The 23820-nt window shown below is 40.2% G+C and overlaps 1 protein-coding gene across 1 annotated transcript in view; it reads left to right on the top strand.

Annotated features, from left to right (window-relative positions):
• The window catches only part of LOC124805298 (forkhead box protein K1-like), a 255255-nt gene extending 235506 nt beyond the window's left edge, over positions 1-19749 (top strand). Inside the window, exons 3-5 of the mRNA XM_047265812.1 lie at positions 6209-6371; positions 10588-10825; positions 18969-19749. Coding sequence (XP_047121768.1) covers positions 6209-6371; positions 10588-10825; positions 18969-19186 — 619 coding nt within the window. The 3' untranslated portion in view covers positions 19187-19749. The remainder of the gene's footprint in view (positions 1-6208; positions 6372-10587; positions 10826-18968) is intronic.
• The last annotated feature ends 4071 nt before the right edge of the window (positions 19750-23820 follow it).

The raw sequence follows: 23820 nt of genomic DNA, 5'->3' as shown, positions 1-23820 counted from the left end.
TAAATACTGGGACTTGGCATTGTATAAAACCTCCATCCGTTGGTCTACTGACTGTGTTGTTTGCACAACACTAAGTCCAGGTTACAAGATTAATAAAAGTTTGAACTATAGTCATAGAACAGGGGCCGCCAAGAATTTGGATCGTGATCTGTGCTGTCTTGAGCACGAGGAGGGGAAACAGCGCACGTGCCGCATTCAAATGGTAATGCAGTCGCACGACTTCGTTTTGTATTTCACATTTCTCAACAACGAAAATCACAAACAAAAATTAATTTTCAGAATTTTTTTTTATTTTTGGCGTGCCGAAGACATTATTGTTATCCGGTACAAACTGATTTTCGAACTCGGGTTGCCACGTTATCGTGACTTAAATGTTTCATAATCGAAAATAGGCCTTTCACACACATATATTTATAGAAATATTGTAGCAACCTCAATTCTGAGGTGCGTCTGAGGTATGACTTTTGAGGTTTTATGTATTGAGGCTCTAATAATTATACCACAAAGGCCTAAAACGTCCTTGTCTAAAATCATAATACCTATGTGCACATCTTATTCCAATCAATGTAGACGTGGTGGACAGTTTTAACTTAAAAGAATTTATCTTTAAAACGACAAATACGTTGCAGATCAATCAGTTACATCTGCACATGGACAGAGGCCCTTTCAACTGAAACGGCAGTCTCGAAAACAGATGTAAGACCTGCAGTGTCCTCAAAACGTCTTGTAATTATTTCAGGGCCACAATGAATTATTCAAACCTCACGTTTCCTTTAACGCCATTGAGCTTAGGGGGCTAGGCTGTGTTTGTCAGAATGTGTCGCTTCTGCTACGCGATTTCCTTTGTAAAATGCATCCTCAACACCAGAAAGAAGTTGTTTCTCACCTTGCAAGTCTTACTGAAGGCAACGTACAGTCAAGTCCATTTAAAATGCTAGGACTGCAATCCATTCCAGAAGTTGTAATGTTCGTCCCTGCACTACTTTTTCCTACATCAATTCAACAATAGCGAGTTTTAAATGCCGGCCGGTGTGGCCGAACGGTTCTAGGCGCTTCAATCTGGAACCGCGCGACCGCTACGGTCGCAGGTTCGAATCCTGCCTCGGGCATGGATGTGTGTGATGTCCTTAGGTTAGTTAGGTTTAAGTAGTTCTAAGTTCTAGGGGACTGATGACCTCAGATGTTAAGTCCCATAGTGCTCAGAGCCATTTGAACCATTTGAGTTTTAAATTGAAAAATACTTTCAGGTGTGCCGCTTGACTTAACCAACGTACTTTGCAGTAACATATAAAGTCTCCATAATCTTTGTTCAGTTTCATTGAAAACTTCATACATTTCATTATACTTCATACATTTCACTATTTGTACCATCCAGTTCTTCTCTTGCTGCATACAGGCAAATTTAGCACAAATTAGTTCGTAATGGAGAGAACAGTGAATCTCGTCTGTCGATCGTTGTAAGTTTTTGCTCTTCATTGACATTTAATTCTTTGGTTGATTTGGGGAGGGGGGGGGGGGGGGGAGAGGTGACCAAATAGCGAGGTCATCGATTAGGGAAGGAAGCCGGCCGTGTGCTTTCATAGGAACCATCCCACTATTTGCCTGAAGCGATTTAGGAAATCACAGAAAACCTGGATAAGGACGGCCAGATGCGGGTTTGAGCCGTCGTTCTCCCGAATGCGAGTTCAGTGTACTAACCACTGCGCCACCTCCCTCGGTGACTAATTCTTTAAATTCTTTCTGCATGACATTGTAATGTTTCATACCAAATTTGCAGTACCCGTTGCTTATGCGACTGCATAACATACATCGAGAATTCTCATCCCTCTCTTCTGACATTCTCGTTCATTTTTAAAGGCGTGATAGATCGCTAGGCGCCGGCCCGGGTGGCCGAGCGGTTCTAGGCGCTACAGTCTGGAACCGCGCGACCGCTACGGTCGCAGGTTCGAATCCTGCCTCGGGCATGGATGTATGTGATGTCCTTAGGTTAGGTTTAAGTAGTTCTAAGTTCTACGGGTCTGATGACCTTAGAAGTTAAGTCCCATAGTGCTCAGAGCCATTTGAACCATGGGCTGTTCCTTTTCGTGCAGCCGCTGGACCTGTGAATATCCTTCATACCTCTAAGGAATAGCGAAGGGGAAACAGCACTGACACAACGATTCTCGAACTGAAGAGACGCTTACAGCCATAAAAATGCCACACCGCAATATTAAACGAAGTGTCGTCATGTACTGGGTACTTCCGAGAAGGACGGAGCGAAGTTGAGACAGACCGTCTGCACGCGGCCAGCGTGAAGTTTGGCACACCGTGGCCGGTCTTGTCGTACAACACGTGCAAACTGAGAAACAGGCATGCATAGTGTCAGAAAGCCTGCCTGCCAGTTCTATATACAGGCTAATTTAGCTGCCCCTAACGATATCGTTGTATGCAACGAGCAATGTTATGTCTGGCTTTCAAAAACCACTTGAGAGATTTTCATATTTTCTTGCTCGCTACGCGCAAACTAATAGTCCTATAGAGAAAAAAACGAACAGGACCTTTTTGTAAAAAAATTGCCATCGGCGTTGCCGCAATGGTAACGCCGGTTCCCATCGGATCACCGAAGTTAAGTGCTGTCGCTCTGGGCCAGCTCTTTACGCCGTGTCCTACGGGAGCGACAAAGCGAGCGACAGCTTCAGGCGACAAAACACAACCGCAGATGTAGTTACGGAAGTGTGCTACGTGAGCGACATCTGTGTCGCTGCCTGTCTCCCGCTGCAACTGGCGACGTTTGAATTCAAACGTGTTTGAATCTTGTCGTTGCTGCACACGCGACAGAGAGCGACAGCCACGTGTCTTCTCGGCAAAGCAGTGGAGCGGACGCGACGGTAGCTATGAATTACTTAACATCCGATTTTAAGAAAACTATTCCGTGAAAAAATTTGATTCTTCCGCGACCGTAGCTTGTTATCCTTAAACGATGGATGACCGCCCAGGTGTGCTGAGCCCTTTTGGCTAGTGGGTGCACTCAGCCCTCGTGAGGCCAATTGGGGAGGTACATGATTAAAAGTAATGGCTCCAGTCACAAAAACTGACAACGGCCGGGGGAGCAATGTGTTGGCCACATGCCCCTCCATATCCATACTCAGTGACGCCTATCTGTTGCGGATGACACGGCGGTCGGTTGGTACCATTAGGCCTGCCGAAGCCTGTTCGGACGGAGTTTTCGTAGAAACTCTAACGTAGTTAAATTTTGTAACGGGATACGTCTTCGCTGGAGGCCACGGTTCTCGGGCTATTCATGAAAAAGTGCAAAAGTGGCCTTTAAAGACATCCCCACACTCAGCCTCCACCGGTCATGATTTCTAGTATGTTGCTCATGGCACTATCTCCTACCACTACACACAAATTTCCAACTGCAAGAATTATTTCCCACATTTGACCTTCACTGGTCTTCATAGACTGACCTTATTACGCCACTGGCACAGTCGACCAGTTACAAATTGTAAAATTGACGTTTGTATAAATTTTACCCAACAATTTTGTGAATTTTAACACTATAAAATAAACAATTACATTGCTGCATTCGTCAGGCCTTCTGACTGCGAAACTACAATGCTTATAAGGGTTAAGTTTGGATAGAATTGTCAACGTAATTAGTTTTAGCGTTAAGTTGACGAAAGTCGTTTTTCTTTCATTATCCTCATGGGCTCGTTAATAATATTAACTGAACAGTGGACAATGCTGGTGGCGTAACATCCTAATCAGTAGACATCAAAAAAGGTCGAATGTCGGGAATAGCAGTTGGAGTAGTTGGCAGTGTTGGAAATTTTTGTACATTGGTAGGAAGGAGCTCCACAAACAACAAACTAGAAATCCTGACTGGTGCGGGATAAGTGTGGGTGTGGAGGTGCGTTTGTAAGGTCAGTCTTGTACGTTTTCCTGGAATAAATCGAGGACTGTGGCCTTCTTCGAAACCATATCCTAGTACAAAATGTAACTAAATTAATTTTTTCACAAAAAGGTCCTGTTTATTTTTTCCGTAGAACTGGTAATTGCGCGCAGAGAGCGAGAGAATATGAAAATCTTGCGCACGGATTTGAAGACCAGATATAAAATTGCAGGTTGCGCAAAAGACATTGACGGAAGCAGCTGAATTACCCTATTTAGTTATTTAGGTGTTTGTTCATCACATAACACAGGCACATTGTTGAACATGAGGCCCCACAGCAGATGAACCTATGACACTGTCAGTTATGATTGCAGTAGGCATGGGATCATCGAGATTGAACTGTGGATCAATAGACACGTGCCTCCTGGTCGGCTGAATCACATTTATTGTTATGCCATGTTGGTAGCTGTGTCTGGATACACTGACATCCAGGTGAACTACTACTTGGGGTTGTTTGGGGGAAGAGACCAAACAGCGAGGTCATCGGTCTCATCGGATTAGATAAGGATGGGGAAGGAAGTCAGCCGTGCCCTTTGAAAGGAACCATCCTGGCATTTGCCTGGAGTGATTTAGGGAAATCACGGAAAACCTAAATCAGGATGGCTGGACGGGGGATTGAACCGTCGTCCTCCCAAACGCAAGTCCAGGAACTACTGCTTGAAACAAGCTCTGCACCACGAATACAGGCCAATGGAGGCAGTATTATGCTTTGGGGGACATTGATTGGGGCTTCTGTGGGACCTGTGGTAGTAATCGTAGGTATCATAACAGCTGTGGACTACAAGAAAATTATTGTGGACCACCTGCATCCCTTCATACTTGATGTCTTCTCCAGCGATGATATCTTCCAGCGGGACAAATGTCTGTGTCGCAACGCATCAGCCATGCTATAGTGGTTTGAGGTGCATGATAGTGAACACACACTGATGTCTTGGCCACCAAATTTGCTTGATATGAACACAATAAAACACAACTGGAATGCTGTATGGTAGCAGCTCTGTGCCCGTAAACCACTAGCTCACAATTTACGAGAATTGCAGGACATATGCATAGACGTCTGGTGCCGCATACCTCCAGAAACCTACCAATGACTTGTCTAATCTACGCATGACAGAACTGCTTCCGTATCACATTCCAAAGGTGGACCAACACATTATTAAGCAAGTGATCATAATGTTTTGCCTCACCAACATACACAGCCATTTCCAATTTAAATCATTACAGATATTAATTCTTAAATATGTGAACATAATGATTTATTCAGTGAATGATAGTTGTTAAATATCAAATCCATTCATTTATTTGGGCACAGTACATTAAATTAATTTTTTTTTATGTTGAGGATTACTTGCCAATCTTTGTCCCAGGTATTCTTGATCACCTGCAAGTCTCTCTGCAGTACATAACAAGTTTTGAATGGTGTCACCTCCTGGTACACAGTTAAGTCATCTGCCAACAGCCTCACAAGGCTACAGTCTTTATCCACCAGGTCGTACATATACTGGATGTGTTTCTCCTAAGAATGGGCAGGTGCATTTTGTTCTGGTGTTTTGGCAGGTAACTGTGATGTTGCAGTGAGTAGAGGGACTCAGCTGAAACAAGTATTGCTCATCGAATGTTTCATGTGATGCCCAGCACCATCAGATAAGGTTTGGGAGTTTCTTGTTGCAAACAAAATGCTTTTTGAAGTAGAATTTTAAGTTTGAATCTGTTAGAGTTGTCCCATATTAGTCTATTCTGACATCTGGTTTAACAGTACATACTGACAGGGATAAAAAAAAAACACCAAGAGTAACCAGCTCTCCAGCAGTGACTGCGTAGCACTGCTCCAAGGTGGTAGCAGACAGACAACATGGTGAGGACTAGCTAACAGAACATAAATTATGGAAGTATTCCCTGAAATTGTTAAATACACTTGCTTTCTGACCACTTGTGAATAGATCTTGAAGTTATGAACCTGTTGAACCACAGAGTAAGCATGAGAGAGAGAGAGAGAGAGAGAGAGAGAAGCAGAGTCTACTATATCCAATATCATACCTCAGACTGACACAGGTTAATTTCCTTGCAGCAACAGTGTCCTGTTTCCAAAATGTTGTGTTCTAGTCAGCAGTTTTTAACTACATAAATCTGCATTAAGAGAAAACAACAATTGCTATAAAAACAAACTCTCATTATAAATGGAATGGTTTAGGTTCTATGTTGTAGACATATTACTAAATTTGTCAGAACACTGTAAGAAAGTATACTAATTAAGAAAACTTTGGTTTCAATTTGCAGGGAACGTTTCTCATACTACAAGGCGAATGATGACCGATGGAAGAATTCTGTGCGCCACAACCTGTCTATCAACCCACACTTCCGGAAGGGCAGCAAAGCACCCCATGGTGTTGGGCATCTTTGGACCTTCGCCAATAAAGATGCACCATCACCTTCCACCCTGGTAAGCAGTGCCTTAGAATCGTTATTCACAATAGTGGTCTGCATTCTTTTAGCCATCAGTCAGTAAATCATCCTTAAGTGTAACCTGTTCAAGGAAAAACCTAGGCACAGAAGAAAACTGTATTACAGACTTTGAATTTCTCGTGCTTCAAGATTTTTCAGTTAGGTTAATGCAAAACATTTTGATATAATTCTCACAGTCAGTATCATTAATTTTTTGATTACCTACGTTCTTCAGCTATATGCATGTTGCTCCTTTGTGTTTTCTTTCATCTGCACACCCTGCATTGGGTTGTTGACTTCAAAATATCACGTCTCTTTATCGAGGGTATAACTTTCTTGATTATCTACCCCCGACCCACCCACTCACGTTTGTTTTCATTGTCATAATTATGTCTTCTACTCCATTCTGTTCCCTGTACCACTTCTTTGTTTATTTAGTTTTATAATTACAATTTTGGTTACTTAACAGTAACTCTGAGCATACATGATTTCTTTGCTCACTGAGTGAACCTTGGTTTACTGCCATAAGTAAAACATTGTAATACATCTACATCTACATCTACATCTATACTCCGCGAGCCACCTTACGGTGTGTGGCGGAGGGTACTTATTGTACCACTATCTGATCCCCCCTTCCCTGTTCCATTCACGAATTGTGCGTGGGAAGAACGACTGCTTGTAAGTCTCCGTATTTGCTCTAATTTCTCGGATCTTTTCGTTGTGATCATTACGCGAGATATATGTGGGCGGTAGTAATATGTTGCCCATCTCTTCCCGGAATGTGCTCTCTCGTAATTTCGATAATAAACCTCTCCGTATTGCGTAACGCCTTTCTTGAAGTGTCCGCCACTGGAGCTTGTTCAGCATCTCCGTAACGCTCTCGCGCTGACTAAATGTCCCCATGACGAATCGCGCTGCTTTTCGCTGGATCATGTCTATCTCTTCTATTAATCCAACCTGGTAAGGGTCCCATACTGATGAGCAATACTCAAGAATCGGACGAACAAGCGTTTTGTAAACTACTTCTTTCGTCGATGAGTCACATTTTCTTAGAATTCTTCCTATGAATCTCAACCTGGCGCCTGCTTTTCCCACTATTTGTTTTATGTGATCATTCCACTTCAGATCGCTCCGGATAGTAACTCCTAAGTATTTTACGGTCGTTACTGCTTCCAATGATTTACCACCTATGGCATAATCGTACTGGAATGGATTTCTGCCCCTATGTATGCGCATTATATTACATTTATCTACGTTTAGGGAAAGCTGCCAGCTGTCGCACCATGCATTAATCCTCTGCAGGTCCTCCTGGAGTACGTACGAGTCTTCTGATGTTGCTACTTTCTTGTAGACAACCGTGTCATCTGCAAATAGCCTCACGGAGCTACCGATGTTGTCAACTAAGTCATTTATGTATATTGTAAACAATAAAGGTCCTATCACGCTTCCCTGCGGTACTCCCGAAATTACCTCTACATCTGCAGATTTTGAACCGTTAAGAATGACATGTTGTGTTCTTTCTTCTAGGAAATCCTGAATCCAATCACAAACCTGGTCCGATATTCCGTAAGCTCGTATTTTTTTCACTAAACGTAAGTGCGGAACCGTATCAAATGCCGGACCAGACGAGATACCCTTAAGATTCTACAGTGATTATGCTAAAGAACTTGCCCCCTTTCTATCAGCAATTTATCGTAGATCGCTGGAAGAACGTAAAGTACCTAGCGACTGGAAGAAAGCGCAGGTCGTTCCCATTTTCAAGAAGGGTCATAAATCAGATGCGAATAATTATAGGCCTATTTCGCTTACGTCAATCTGTTGTAGAATAATGGAACATGTTTTGTGTTCTCGTATTATGACGTTCTTAGATAATACAAATCTCCTTCATCATAACCAACATGGATTCCGCAAACAGAGATCATGTGAAACTCAGCTCGCCCTATTTGCCCAAGAAATTCACAGTGCCGTAGACACTGGCGAGCAGATTGATGCCGTATTCCTTCCTTCTTTTTTTAGATAGATTTTTGAAAACCATTCGGTTTTCCAAAAGCGTGCTGGACAGTTTTTAGTCTCCTGTTGATTTCTTTTGCTGCCCATCCAGTAGTTGTCTACAGCTACCCTAAGTACAAAAGCTCATAAACTGGTACTATGACTTCATTGTTTATCTGCAATATTTTCTTTTGTATCATTGTCTTATTATAACTGGCTTTAAGGTTTTTTTCACTTGACCCATTTACGTTTATTTGAGCTAAAGGTAAACAATAAAGCGTCATCTGCAAAATATAGGTGGTTCTGATATATTTTAGGGATCTGGAGGCCTTCTTTAGGACTAACTTCTCATTCAAACTGAATTTCTCACTATCCCGGAGAAAGTTTAATGGAAACTGTAGCATTTACATGTTTGCGTGTGTACTGACACGAGATGAAACAGTGTCTACATCAATTATCTCATTTAGGGATCATGAGAATAAAAAAGGGAGATTAGGATGTGTATGGTAGTTATATTTCCCTTTGAGCCAATGCTGGTACAATGTACCCTCTGCCACGATCTGTTCAGTGAAGTGCACACCATATTTGTACATGTTTCACTCACCATACGCACAGGTTTACCGTGCTACTGGTGCTGTAGAAACCTTTATATCTATATGGACATAGAGAACATATAACTCATTGTCATAGACAAGTTTGCAAACCCTATGTGCAAATATCCTTTTATTTTTTGAATAGCTTTGCACAAATAAAGATTTTATAAATGAACTGTGAGAAAAAAGTTCAGATATACCCATATTTACACTGAGGTGAGAAAAGTCATGGGAGAGCAATATGCACATATACAGATGGCAGTAGTATAGCATACACAAGGTATAAAAGGGCAGAGCTGTCATATATACTCACGTGATTAATGTGGAAAGCTTTCTGAAGTGATTATGGCCACATGATGGGAATGAACAGACTTGGAATGTGGAATGGTAGTTGGAGCTAGACACGTTGTTAGGGAATTCTATAGACTGAGAACCACAGTCTCAAGAGTGTGCCGAGAGTAGCAAATTTTAGGCATTACCTCTCACCATGGACAATGCACTTAACAATCAAGAGCAGCAGCATGTGCGTAGACTTGTCAGTGCTAACAGACAAGGAACACTGTGTGAAATAACCACAGAAACCAATATGGGATGTACAACGAACATATCTGTTAGAACAGTGTGGCGAAATTTGGCGTTAACGGACTGTGGCAGCAGATGACATACATGAGTGCCTTTGCTAACAACATGACATTGTCTGCAGCACATCTCATTGGCTGGTGACCATATCAGCTGGACCCTAGGTGGCTGGAAAACAATGGGCTGATCACATGAGTTCTGACTCCAGTTGCTAAGAGCTGATGGTAAGGTTCAAGTATGGCTCAAACCCCACAAACTGTCAGTGAGGCATTGCGCAAACTGTGGTGGTTCCATAATGGTGTGGGTTGTGTTTACATGGAATCAGCTGGGTCCTATGGTCCAACTGAACTGATCATTGATTGGAAATTGTTATGTTCAGCTCCTTGGAGACCATTTGCAGCCATTCATGGACTCCACATTCCTAACAATGGTGGAATTTTTATGGATGACAGTGCACCATGTCACCAGGTCACAGTTGTTCATGACTGGTTTGAAGAAATTTCTGTACAATTCAGGTGAATGATTTGTCCACCCAGATCAGCCAACATGAATCTTGTCGAACATTTATGGAACACAGCAATTATGGCTTTAGAGAGAGCATTGTTCAGTATTTCTGCAGGGGACTTCCAATGACTCGCTGAGTCCATGTCACGTCAAATTGCTGCACTACGCCAGGCAAAAGAAGGTCTGACATGATATGAGGAGATATCCCATGACTTTTGTTTCCTCAGTGTACAATCCATATTACTCATAATGGTTGCAGAACTTTTTTTCATCAGAATCAAAACCATGGCATCGTCAATACAGTTTGTGCTTTTTCTATTACAGAAATGTCAGATATTGCCATACCTGACTTGTTGTGCTCCCCTGAGAAATTTTACTACTTTGCCAAGAGATTTTATTTATACTACACTTACGCTTGAGTACACTGGTGATTCAACAAACATATTCCTTACTGAACCAACTTTTCCCTTTCTACACTGTGCTTTGATAGAAAATTACTCCCACAAATGCTGTAAATAAACTGAACTAATACTTGATCACATCTTTCAGAAAAAGCAACAAGCCATGCAGCAGTATCTACGAAGTGAAGTGTCACAGGATGAGACAGCAGCTGCCACTGCCAGCATTGAAGATAATAAGGAAAATCGAGTTCTTCCACAGGATATACTACTTCCTGAGTGTGAGTGTGCCACAGAAGAAATCACCCTGGAGCAATCAGCTGGAGAGATTCTCAGTGGTGTCAAGAGGGAGGTGGAGGTGCAGTATCTAGTACAACCTCACAAGGAAGGCAAGTAAACTATTTTATACCTGTTCTCACGTATGGTTTTCTGAAATCAGGTGTATAGGCCACACATTCTTACCAAGGAAAGTGCAATAATTGTCTGAAGAATGTCACTTTCCCCAATAAAATGACAAGTGTGAGTCAAAAATTTTATACTGACTAAAGTATCAGTGCAAGAAACCACAAACACCGACAAGACAAATACAATATGGGACAGAGATCATAGCGAAAGGGAAACTTGGCTAGCAACAAGCAACTAAGGTGGAAATTATATATTTATTAAAGACGAGAAAGTGTTTCAATGCTGAGACACAGATAGGCACAGCAAAAAGACTGTCACACAATAAGCTTTCGGCCAACAAGGCCTTTGTTGTGTGACAGTCTTCTTTGGTGTGCCTATCAGCGACTCAGCATCTCCACTATCCTTTTCATAATATTCCATGCAGGATTTTTCATTGTTATAAAGTGTTTAAAGTTATTTACTTTGACTTGCCCTGATACGCAGACTAATTTATACCAACAAACTTTTGTGCAGTGATGTGAGATCATCCTATTCCAAAACCGGTCAGTTAATTTTTTGCAGCCTACAATGCAAGGTTGAATGATCAGGTTTTAACAAATCACCACTGGAAATGAAGTAGAGTTTGACTAAGGGTGAAGATAGCACTAGACAATGATGGAACAGGGTATCACCCATCGCCATCTTGAAGAAATCATCCTGCATTGATTTACAGGAAACCTGACTATAGCTGGAACACTCTTGAGAGAGTGTGGCCAATGTCATACCAACTGTACCACCTTATGAAGTAACTTATATAAACAACACTGACAACCAGTAATGTGATCTGTGATTTACTGAAAAGGTACTCCTGTAAGATTCACATAAAAAAGCAGCAGTCATAACTGGTAGTTTCCATTGCAGGCCACATGTATGAGACATGTATTGCATCACAAATTGCTTAAAATTTCCATTTCTCAAAGTTTATAACCATAATGTCTCAGGAGGACAGTCCCTCTTCCTCCACCAATCAACGAGGATGGGAGGCTAAGCTGTGAAGTGGTAGTAATTGTAGCAATGCTTGCTGTACCTCAACTTCCTGAAATGTAGTTAACTGCATGGATGTGTTTAAGAAAAATTATGAATAATCTGGAACAAGAACTGAATACAGCATGTATTTTAATTGTATTGTTACTCCAACTGATACTGCCATGTTAGATAATAAACTGTTGGCTTAACAGATAACAGAGAAAGCATTGCTACCATAACGAAATAGATAAAATAGTACCCAACATTAGAAATAACAATGTGCAGTCAAGAGTCATTAACATCATTACTACTCCTACCACCTTTTAGTAAATGGCAAGTACACTCATAAGCAATTACATCAGAGACAGCAGCTGTGCCGGAAATAGAAAACACCTGCCGCCACAGTGAAAGGAATAGTTCATTATGATACATAACTGGGATGTTGTCAGACCTTGTGATGGGAAAAGTACACCATATCATCACAGCCAAATTGTAGGTGCCCATTGTGTCGGTAATATCTAAGGTAGTGCAAGTACTGGGCATTTCACATGCTACAGTTTTAAGAATGTACCATAGATGTCTCAGTTTGGGGAATATCACCACCACCACCAAGTGAGTCCAGTACTGTGGGCTGCAATGTGTTGATGACAGAGATTGGTGTCCACTCTCATGGATTGTAGCATTAGGTAGAGAGACACTGCTGCGACATATCTCGTATCGATCTAATGCTATGTTACAATAATTAGTGAACATCTACACTATCCAGAAATGCGTCCTTGCTATTGGGTGCAACTTGCTGTAATACTGTCTCCACATGTTTACCATTCCATATTGCTAATAACAGGGCACAGTGACAAGTGTAGGCACAGTAACATTGCCCTTTGGTGTTTTGTGCATGGAAAAATGTTGCCTGGACTGATAGCTCTTTGCACTAGTTGGCACACAGTAACGTTAACATGAAGTGATAACATCCTGCTTCCTAACAGAGCAGGAAAAACATACATGATGAAATAGCACCCATAATACATTTGCACTGACTGTTCTATGAAATAAATTAAATGCACTGAAATGAATGGATGAATGGGGATGAAAGCAGTGAAGCTGAAATTTAATAAAGTGATACTGGCAGACTGTTCAGATATGCCAAACACTTCTACCAGATGTACTCCTTGAAATCATAATTGGGAACATAAGTGACAATGAAGTTTTGGGCTGGGCCTGTAGCACATTCTCAGATAGCATAATGGTTACAGAAACTGCTCATGAAAAGCAGGAATTCCCAGTCTGTCACAAATTTTCATTTGTAACTACAAATTCACCAACAGTTCTATTCTTAGCATCCATCTGTTCATCTACAGCTACACAACACACCACCCAATAGCTCCTCAACTGTGTAAGAATAATTTGAGGAACATGCTGTGAATGTGACGATGTGTGGCTGGTCACCAGATGTGAATCCTATTGAGTGTATCTGGGATGTTGTTGAGTAAGAAATGCATAGCTTGGACTCAGCTTCAACTAATCTGTGTGAGGTGTAGGTGCAACTGATTGATGATGGATCAGGATGGCTCTCTGTCTCGTGATACCTCATTGAGTCCATGCCATGATGTGTTTATCGTTGCAACCAACAGGGAAAAAGTTTGAGATACGCAATATTAGGCAGATGTATCTAATTCAATTTGAGTGTAAATGGGCACACTAATGGAGTATCACTTTTAAATGGCAGCAGCACCTACGTACCAGATGTGTATAAAAAGTGAGTTAAGTGAAAACAAGTAATAGGAATATTATGTAAAGTAGAAAACAGCACTTTTTTAAGAGACACCTTCAGGGATCTTTGAATTGTTTCACACAGTTCCCATTATAATCACTATTCAGTGGTATTTGTGTGATAGATTAAAAAGTGATTTATAGATGAACTATGGTTAACAAAATAGTAATGCAAGACTGAAAAATAATTTCCATGTACTTTTTTCTTACATGCCTAAGATTTGAGATTAGTGTTGTCTATTCCAATTCAGAGGGATTTAAAAAGATGTCTGCAAATGTAGGGCAGGTCATTGGGGATATTTGGATATCCATTAGAAGCTTTAAACAATACCTTATTAGATACCGAAACTATGAATTAACCAGAGTTCATGATTAAAAACCCCGGTTAGTAACATGACAAGTGGGCAATGCCAACAGTAGTATATCTCTTGTCATTTAGCATTTGGACAGCTGTAATTTTTATTGTCATACTTATTTAGATATTTAGCAAATATCTGTCAATAAACAAAGGCTGTTCGGTACAACCGAGAAAGTAGCAACTTCTTCCCAGAACTGCAACATTTGTGCTGACTGTTTTGTTTGTTTGGAGATATTATGGTCAAAAATAGGTATGTAGCAAATTAATAAAAGTTAATTAGCATGATCTTCTTATATAGTGTGTAATAATGTTTCACTCTTTTGATTTACACTTTATTTACCATCAGTCCTCGATGCCTATATTGTAACAAACCAGTACTTAACTGATGAAAGTGGATCCAATTGTGTCAGTGCAGAATCTGTCTTTGTTGCTGTTATGGTCTTCAGTCCAAAGACTGGTTTGATGCAGATCTCCATACTACCATGTCCTGTGCAAGCCTCTTCATTTCCAAGTAACTATCGCAACATACATCCTTCAGAGTCTGGTTACTGTATTCAATCTCTTGGTCTCCATCTACAACTCTTACCATCTGCCTCCCACACCCCCACTTCCCTCCAGTACTAAATTTGTTATCTCTTGATGACACAGAATGTGTCCTACCAACTGATCCCTAATCCTGGTCAGGTTGTGTAACAAATTTCTTTTCTCCCCAATTCTATTCAGTACCTCCTCACTAGTTACATGAACTACCCATCTAAACTTCAGCATTCTTTCTTATGTTTCCTTTACTGCTTGCTCAATATACAAATTGAATAACATCGGGGATAGGTTACAACCCTGTCTCACTCCCTTCTCGACCACTGTTTCCCATTCATGCCCCTCAACTCATAACTGCCATCTGGTTTCTGTAAAAATTGTAAACAGCCTTTTGAATTTGAAAGAGGGAAATTCCAGTCAACATTGTCAAACACTTTCTCTAAGTCTACAAATGCTGTAAACGTAGGTTTGCCTTTCCTTAACCTACCTTCTAAGATAAGACGTAGGGTCAGTACTGCCCTACGTGTTCCTACATTTCTCTGGAATCCAAGCTGATCTTCACCAAGATCGGCTTCTACCTGTTTTTCCACACTTCTGTAAAGAATTCACACTAGTTATTTCGCAGCTGTAACTTATTAAACTGATAATTCAGTAGTTTTCACACCTGTGAAATATTATATTCTTCTAGAAGTCTGAGGGTATTTCGCCTGTCTCATACATCTTGGTCACCGGATGGAAGAGTTTTTTCATGGCTGGCTCTCCCAAGACTAGCAGTAGTTCTAGCAGAATGTTGTCTACTCCTGGGGCCTTGTTTTGGCTTAGGTCCTTCAGTGCTCTGTCAAATTCTTCATGCAATATTCTCTCTCCCATTTCATTTCAATCTACATTCTCTTCCATATCCATAATACTGCCCTCAAGTATATTTCCCTTGTATAGACCCTCTATATACTCCTTCCATCTTTCTGCTTTCCCTTCTTCACTTACAATGGTTTCTCACCTGAGCTCTCAATATTCATACAGGTGGTTCTCTTTTCTCCGAAGGTCTCTAATTTTCCTGTAAGTGGCATCTATCTTTCCCCCTAATAACAAGTGCTTCTAAATCCTTGCATTTGTCCTCTAGCCATTTTGCACTTTCTGTCAATCTCATTTTTTAGACGTTTGTATTTCCTTTCACCTGCCTCATTTACTGCATTTTTATATTTTCTCCTTTCATCAATTAAATTCAATATCTCTTGTGTTACCCAAGGATTTATACTAGCCCTTGTATTTATACGTACTTGACCAACTGCTGCCTTCACTATTTCATCTCTCAAAAGCTACCCATTTTTCTTCTACTGTATTCCTTTTCCCTGTTCCTGTCAATCGTTCCCTAATGCTCCCTCTGAAACTCTCTATAACCTCTGGTTCTACCAGTTTATCCAGGTCCCATCTCCTTAAATTCCTACCATTTTGCAGATTTTTTTATTTTCAATCTACAGTTCATAACCAATAAACTGTGGACAGAGTTCACATCTGCAGATCTGGTTCCAAACACTCTGTCATACCATTGTACACTGTAGCACCACAGAAACTGGTACAGGCATGCGTATTCAAATACAGAGATACGTAAACAGGCAGAATACGGCACTGCTGTCGGTAACGCCTATATAAGACAAGTGTCTGGCGCAGTTGTTAGATCGGTTACTGCTATTACAATGGCAGGTTATCAAGATTTAACTGAGTTTGAATGTAGTGTTATAATCGGCGCATGAGCGATGGAACGCAGCATCTCCGAGGTATAGCAATGAAGTGGGGATTTTCTTGTACGACAATTTCACAAGTGCACTGTGAGTATCAGGAACCCAGTAAAACATCAAATCTCCAACTTTGCTGTAGCTGGAAAAAGAGCCAGCAAAAATGGGACCAACATCGAGTGAAGAGAATCGTTCAGTGTGGCAGAAGTGCAACCCTCCCACAAATTGCTGCAGATTTCAATGCTGGGCCATCAATAAGTGACAACACGTGAACCATTCAATGAAACATCATTGATACGGGCTTTTGGAGCCGAAGGCCCTCCTGTGTATAATTGATGACCGCATGACACAAAGCTTTACGCCTCGCCTTGGCCCATCAACACTGACATTGGATTGTTGATGACTGGAAACATGTTGCCTGGTCTGACAAGTCTCCTTTTAAATTGTATCAGGTGGATGGACATGTACGGGTATGGAGACAACCTCATGAATCCATGGACCCTGCATGTCAGCAGAGGACTGTTCAATGTGGTGGAGGCTCTGTAATATGGGACTCCTGATATGTCTAGACATGACTTGTGACAGGTGACGTGTACTTAAACATTCTGCCTGATCACCTGCATCCATTCACCTCCTCTGTGCATTCAGCTGGACTTGGGAAATTTCACCAGGACAGTGCAATGCCCCACACTTCTCAAATTGCTACAGAGTGGCTCCAGGAACACTCTTCTGAGTTTAAACACTTCAACTGGCCACCAAACTCCCCAGATATGAACATTATTGAGCATATCTGGGACGCCTTGCAACATGCTGTTCAGAAGAAATCACCACCTCCACCACTCTTCAGGATTTATGGACAGCCCTGCAGGATTCATGGTGTCAATACCCTCCAGCACTACTCCAGACATTAGTCGCATCCCTGCCATGTTGTGTTAGGCACTTGGTGTGCTCGTTCAGTGTATAATCAATCTGAAACTTTCTGATGTCTCCAGGTCTCTTCCATTTATACAACCTTCTTTCATGATTCTTAAACCAAGTGTTAGCTATGATTAAATTATGCTCCATGCAAAATTCTACCAGAGGGTTCCTCTTTCATTTATTTCCCAATGCCCATATTCATCTACTATTTTCCTTGTCTTCCTTTTCCTGCTATCAAATTCCAATTCCGCATCATGATTAAATTTTCATCTCCATTAACTGTCTGAATAATTTCTTTTAACTCAGCATACATTTCTTCAATGTGTTCATCATCTGCAGAGCTAGTCGGCATATGAACTTGTACTACTGTGGTGGGTGTGGGCTTCATGTCTACCTTGGCCACAGTAATGCGGTCACTATGCTGTTCATACTATCTTATCTGCATTCTTATTTTTTATTCATTATTAATCCTACTCCTGCATTACTCCTATTTGATTTTGTATTTATATCCCTGTATTCACTTGACCAGAAGTCCTCTTCCTCCTGCCACCAAACTTCAGTAACTCACACCATGTCTAACTTCAAATTTCCCTTTCTAAATTTTCTAACCTATCTGCCCAATTAAGGGATCTGATATTCCATGCCCCAATCTGTAGAACACCAGGTTTGTTTCTAATGATAATGTCATCCTCCTGAGTAGTCCCCGCCCGGAGATCCGAATGGGGGACTACTTTACCTCTGGAATATTTTGCCTAGGAGAATTCCATCATACAGTAGAGCTGCAAGCCCTCAGGAAAAATTACGGGTCTAGTTTACCCTTGCCTTCAGCCGTTCACAGCACCAGCACAGCAAGGTCGTTTTGGTTGATGTTACAAGGCCAGATCAGTCAATCATCCAGATTGCTGTCCCTGCAACTACTGAAAAGACTGCTACTGCTCTTCAGGAACCACATGTTTGGCCTCTCCATTGTGGTTGCACCTACAGTGCGGCTATCTGCATTGCTTAGGCACACGAGCCTCTCCACCAGCAGCAAGGTCCGTGGTTCATGGGGGCAGGTCTATCCTTATGCAATAACATTCTTTCGTAGTTTGTTGTGTAGGTCACTATAACATATATTTTCCACTTATAAATTTTAAAATTTAAAGCTTTGAGAATTTTTGTACATGAAATTCTGCCAACCAGAAAATTTTATGTGTATACAATGAATTTTTCTGACATGATTTTTACCTCACTGAAAAGGATTTTGCATCTTGCAGATAGATAATTGTCAGTATTGCAGTACTAGCAAAATTAAGGAAATAAGCTAACAAGAAGTGGCAAAATACACTTTATAAATAACAGATACAGTTGGAAACAATATACTGGTAATATTGATTGTGAGCAGTCCCATGGTTTGAAAAGCCTTGTACATAAAATTGTAATCAAATGTAGATCTTTGAAACAGCACTTAAAGTTTTTACATATTTATCATCAATAAATTAGTAAACTTATTTAATCTCTGTACATTGAATTCTTTTTATATTACAAGCAAATTTAACAGTTCACCCCAGTCAACTTAAAATATGTTATGTACAATATCACACTTGCAGTTGGGTGTAATGTGCAGTAGTCACAGAATAGACTGCTAAGTTACATAATTTTTGCAGTCGCAATTAAGTGTGAAGCAGCAGACCAAAAAAATCAGTTCTTGTCACTAAATCGAAGAGAATTTTTCTTGTTCCTGCTCTTCCTTTAACACTACTTCTTAGTACGTGCAAATGTTTTGAATCTGTATAGTCAAGAAATTAATTTGTATACTTTTTTCAGAGTTCCTGAACCCTGTTTCAAAAGATGTCGTCGTTCAAGAATCAGGACTCCTCGACAGAGATTCCGATATATCATTTGTGGTTGCAGATTTGCCACCTGGGCTTTCTTTGGAACTAAACATGACTGATGCTGAAATTGTAACAACAGATGGCAACTTATTTGCTGAAGAATTGGGCTTCCAATATTCTGATGTGACAACTTCTCAGCTGTTGGTCTGAGTTATCTTGTTTCTTCCAAACTGAATGTGCTATCATGTAGTTGGAAAGACAAAATAAGATTATCTTCCAAACTTGTAATAGCTAAATAATATAGTTAATGTAAGGGTTAATATTGTTTTATGTGATATACTTTAACACAGCATAGGCATTATTTTATTCGACACACGTTTGTGAGTTGCCAGCTGAAGCGGTGTAAAACTCGACAGACTATTTAACGAGTTGTTTGCTGCAATTTATCACTTCCGTCCATAGTTAGAATACAAAGGCCAAAGGTTCTGTGTTTACTTTCACATGTTCTTAATTAGAAAACTCAGTGTCAACTTTTATAATATGACATGGCAAGTGTTCCACTTTTAGTGCAATATGATATGATTGAGCTAATAAATGTATGCATGTTTTAATATAACTGCTTTATGGACAGTTTATACTGTGTGACACATCGTGTACTGGTGAACTTGTGCAAGAGTATATCTAGTCCTACTGTACTTAAGATTGGAAAATAGGCTGTGATGTGTCAGTGGCTCTCTTATGTTACATCAACCTTGACACTTGCAAAATAAAGACAATATTTGTAAGACTTATTTCCATACTTACATGTTTTTCTTTATTTGTATCATGTTTATATGACATTCTCCCAAACATGTTGTAAATGCAGAGGCCACCATTTACAATATTGTACTGAGTCATCTGTGCTCTGTAATTCATGATTCGTAATACCATAACGAAGTCTTTACACTATTACCACAACAGTGATACTCCTGAACAGATTTACAGTATTCTTGTAAAGTATTATGGCAGTGATGTTCCTAAACAAAGATAATTTTCTCACCACATTGACACACAGTAGATTTGAAACAGCATAAAGTATGGAATTTCATATGGAATTTCAGGGAGTGCAGCTTATAAGTGAAATGTGAGAGAAGTTTGTGCACCTAGACTAAGTGAATGAAAGTTAAGCACGTATAAATAATGAAAGGAAAGGAATAGTTAAGTTACACATTTCGTAGACATTGAGTTCAATAGATATGTGACACTACCTTAGTTGAAAAAACAGATATGCTAAACTCGTCATGGTCTTTATAATATTCCTTACCCCCTTTTTTTTCTGACTTGGTATGGGGTGATATTGCTTTCAGATCGTTTACCGGGTGTAGAAGTATGAAACCGGAATTTGATTGTAATAAATTACACGTCTGTCGTTTGAAACTGATAAACAATATTTTATTCAAAAGAATCTCCATTGTTATTTATACATTTCTCCCACCTCTCTGGCAGGCTAAGAATACCACGCCAAAAAAACAATTCTTTTTCTGAAGTGAACCAGTCAATGATCCATTTTTGCACATTTTCATATGAAATGAAGCATTGTTCAGCAAGAGTGTGTCCCAGTGATGCAAATAGATGATAATCAGACAGAGCCAAGCCTGGAGAATAAGCTGCATGTCCTAGTATTTCCCAACTGAACACAATCATTTCTCTGACCCAATTTGCTGTGTGTGAAGGGGCATTATCATGGAGGAATATGACTGTGTGTTGCCTTTTCCCATATTCCTGTCGTTTTTCATGTAATGCTCAATTTAAATCGATCATTTGCTGTCGGTAGCGATCAGCGTTAATGGTTTCGCCAGTTTTTAGCAGCTCGTAATAGATGACACCCTTCTGATCCCACCAAACACAGAGCACTGCCTTCTTTCCAAAGTGATTTGGTCTTGCAGTGGATGTCGAAGGTTTACCTGGATTCACCCATGATTTATGATGCTTAGGATTCTCAAAATACATCCATTTTTCATCACCTGTCGCTATTCGACGGAAACGGCTTTGTTTTCTATCTGGTGAGCAACATTTCACAAGTGGTCTTTCAACTTGCTTTCTGTCTTTCATTCAGTTCACGTGGAACCCATTTTCCCACTTTCTGCGCCTTTCCCATAGCTTTCAACCAAAGAGAAATGCCTTTCTGAGGCACATTCAATTGTTCAGTGAGTTCCTTTTGAGTTTGAGTATCATCTTCATCCAATAAAGCCTGGAATTTGTTGTCTTTGAACTTTTTCGGTGGTTTCCTGGCTCGTTGTTTCTCATGTCAAAATCACTACTTCTGAATTTTTTGAACTACTCAAAACACTACGTTGTCCCAAGAGAATGTTTGCCGAAAGCTTCGACAAGCATTCAGTGCGATTTTGCAGCAGTTTTCTTCAAATGATATCAGAAAACCAATGCTGTCCACAAATCGTAGTTTGTAGGCACTCAACTCGACATGTTTACAGGTTTGAGACAGATACCGATGTAAGGAACTTTGGTTACTGTATGTTGACATTCGTCGTGAGTTGTTACAGGAAGCAGATGGTGCTGCAGATGCAGTCTGATGAGCCCTACACTGGAGGCTGGCACCATCTACAAGGAAATTCCGGTTTCCTACTTCTATTTAGTAGTAGGCTTCTAAGAGACTCAAAGCTCCCGTGCCAATCTTGTTCATACTTCTATTCCTGGTATAATTCCTTGCATTATCATTGATTCACAGAGGAAATACTCTTTTGGCTATGAGCTTGTTTGGGCTTTTAACTTTAATACAATCTTGATCAAATGAATCAAATATATTCATTCAATCTCCATTATATGCAAAAGTCAATAACAGGTTGTTACTTATACTAACAAGGAATAGTCATGTATTCATGTAATTTATTGTACTTACATGAAACCACATATGAGGGGTGACCCCAAAACATCTGGAATTTTTTTGTAAAAGCACTTACTTCACTGTTTTTCAAGTACAACTTTAACCTCCTTCAAAGTACGCTCCATTAGAATTAATGCACTTGTCTAGATGTACAGTGTTGGAAGCACCTTTTAAATTCATCCTCTTTGATACCTGATAGCATCTTCATGCCAATGCATTTTATGTCTTTGATATTGGTAAAATGCTTCCCTTTCAGGGAAGAAGTCTGAGAGTGCTAAATCTGGTGAATAGGATGCATGGGCGAAGGTAGCCATCTTTATTGAGGCAATAAAACTGGGGAACACTGAGAGTTGTGTGCATGGGAGTGTCGTCGTGATCCAAAAACACTTGCTAAAATTCCACAAAGCTGGACATTTTTGTGTCAAACTTATGCGCAACCTTGTTACAACCTACAAATAGAATTTTTGGTTTACTGTCTGGCTTTGAGGGATTAATTCTCTTTGTATGATCCCTCTGATATAAAAGAACACAGATCAACATTGTCTTTACATTCAGTTTCATCTACGGACCTTTTTTTTTTTTTTTTTTTTTTTTTTTTTGACAAGGCGAGCCAGTTGACTTCCATTGAGTTGACTGATGTTTACTTCCTGGATTGATGGAAAAATTTGAATGTGTCCTCCATTTCATGACAGGCTTGACTGTGATGATTTCTTTCTAGGCACAAATTTTGCTTCCACTCTCTGCATTGCCAAATCAACAGTCAAAATGCGCTCAATTGAGCTCCCCGATAACCTGGGTAAATCCTCAAGCTGGTTGATTGTCCTGTGTTGTGTCCATTGATCAGATCACGGATTTTGACGATGTTGTCCTCGCTTTGAGCAGCTGGAGGGTGACCGGAATGGGGCTATCTTTAATGGCCTTTACTTCCTTTTTAAACCAAGAAAACCATTTGTACACTTGAGTTTTATTAAAAGAATGTTCTTTGTAACCTGTCTGCATAATCACAATAGTTTTCCCTGAATTCTTGCTGAGTAAAACAAATTTCACAACCCCATGTTGTTTGTAAGAAGTAACCATTTTCGCGTGTCACACCTGCAGTATATGCAAACTTAACGAATTGCCAGAGAAACCACACTAATCACTATCACTACCACTACCCTCTGGTGGCGCAGCACCTGGTATTGCAAGTATATGATGCACAGCATTAGAATTCCAGTTATTATTGGGTGCCCTCATATTAAACCATAGAACCTGTAGAATATCTCCCTGCTTTCACCCTGACCACCCCTTACAAATTACAAAATTCTTAATGTGGCTTTTATGAGCTTCCCATACCTTACTTCCAAAAAGTCAAAGATAATGACATTTAAATGCAGGTATTAATTGAGGGGCCCAGTGAAAAAGGGGCACATGCCACCAGAGTATGTTGTGTCAGGAAATGGGAATTACGGAAATATGATTTTGTATAGTAATGTGCACTCCTGCTGTGATACAAACAGTTGTTGCAGTAACTAGATTGTGTTTTGCAAGTACTATTAAATATTAGGCCACTTTATTACAATTTAAAGTGCAAAAAATGAAGTCCTTGACATGTAGACACATTACATAGCATGTCATTAATAGTCAAACTCCATCAATGTTTTTCGGTTCCATTGTATTGTCACTACCATCACTTATCAATGACTGATAAAAACCTGAATATATTGGAGGCACAAATTGCAGTAAGCTTTGAAGGTCCTTGAACTTTGCTGCCTTAATTTGATGTCCAATTGGATACTTAGGAACTAACTGGCAGTCTGCAAGCTTCATCCACAACACTTTACTAACTTGCACAGGTTTCTCAGTTCGACTGTGTGAATATTTGATACATACAGAATGTTCACTGCTCACTAATCTAAACATTGTTGCGTTTCTGATGTCTGCAGGCTTTTTGTCAACAGTAATGTTACTAGAATGAAATTTT

Source organism: Schistocerca piceifrons, chromosome 7 (assembly GCF_021461385.2).
Source record: "Schistocerca piceifrons isolate TAMUIC-IGC-003096 chromosome 7, iqSchPice1.1, whole genome shotgun sequence".
Lineage (NCBI taxonomy): Eukaryota > Metazoa > Arthropoda > Insecta > Orthoptera > Acrididae > Schistocerca > Schistocerca piceifrons.
This window is presented reverse-complemented; position numbering and strand designations above follow the sequence as displayed.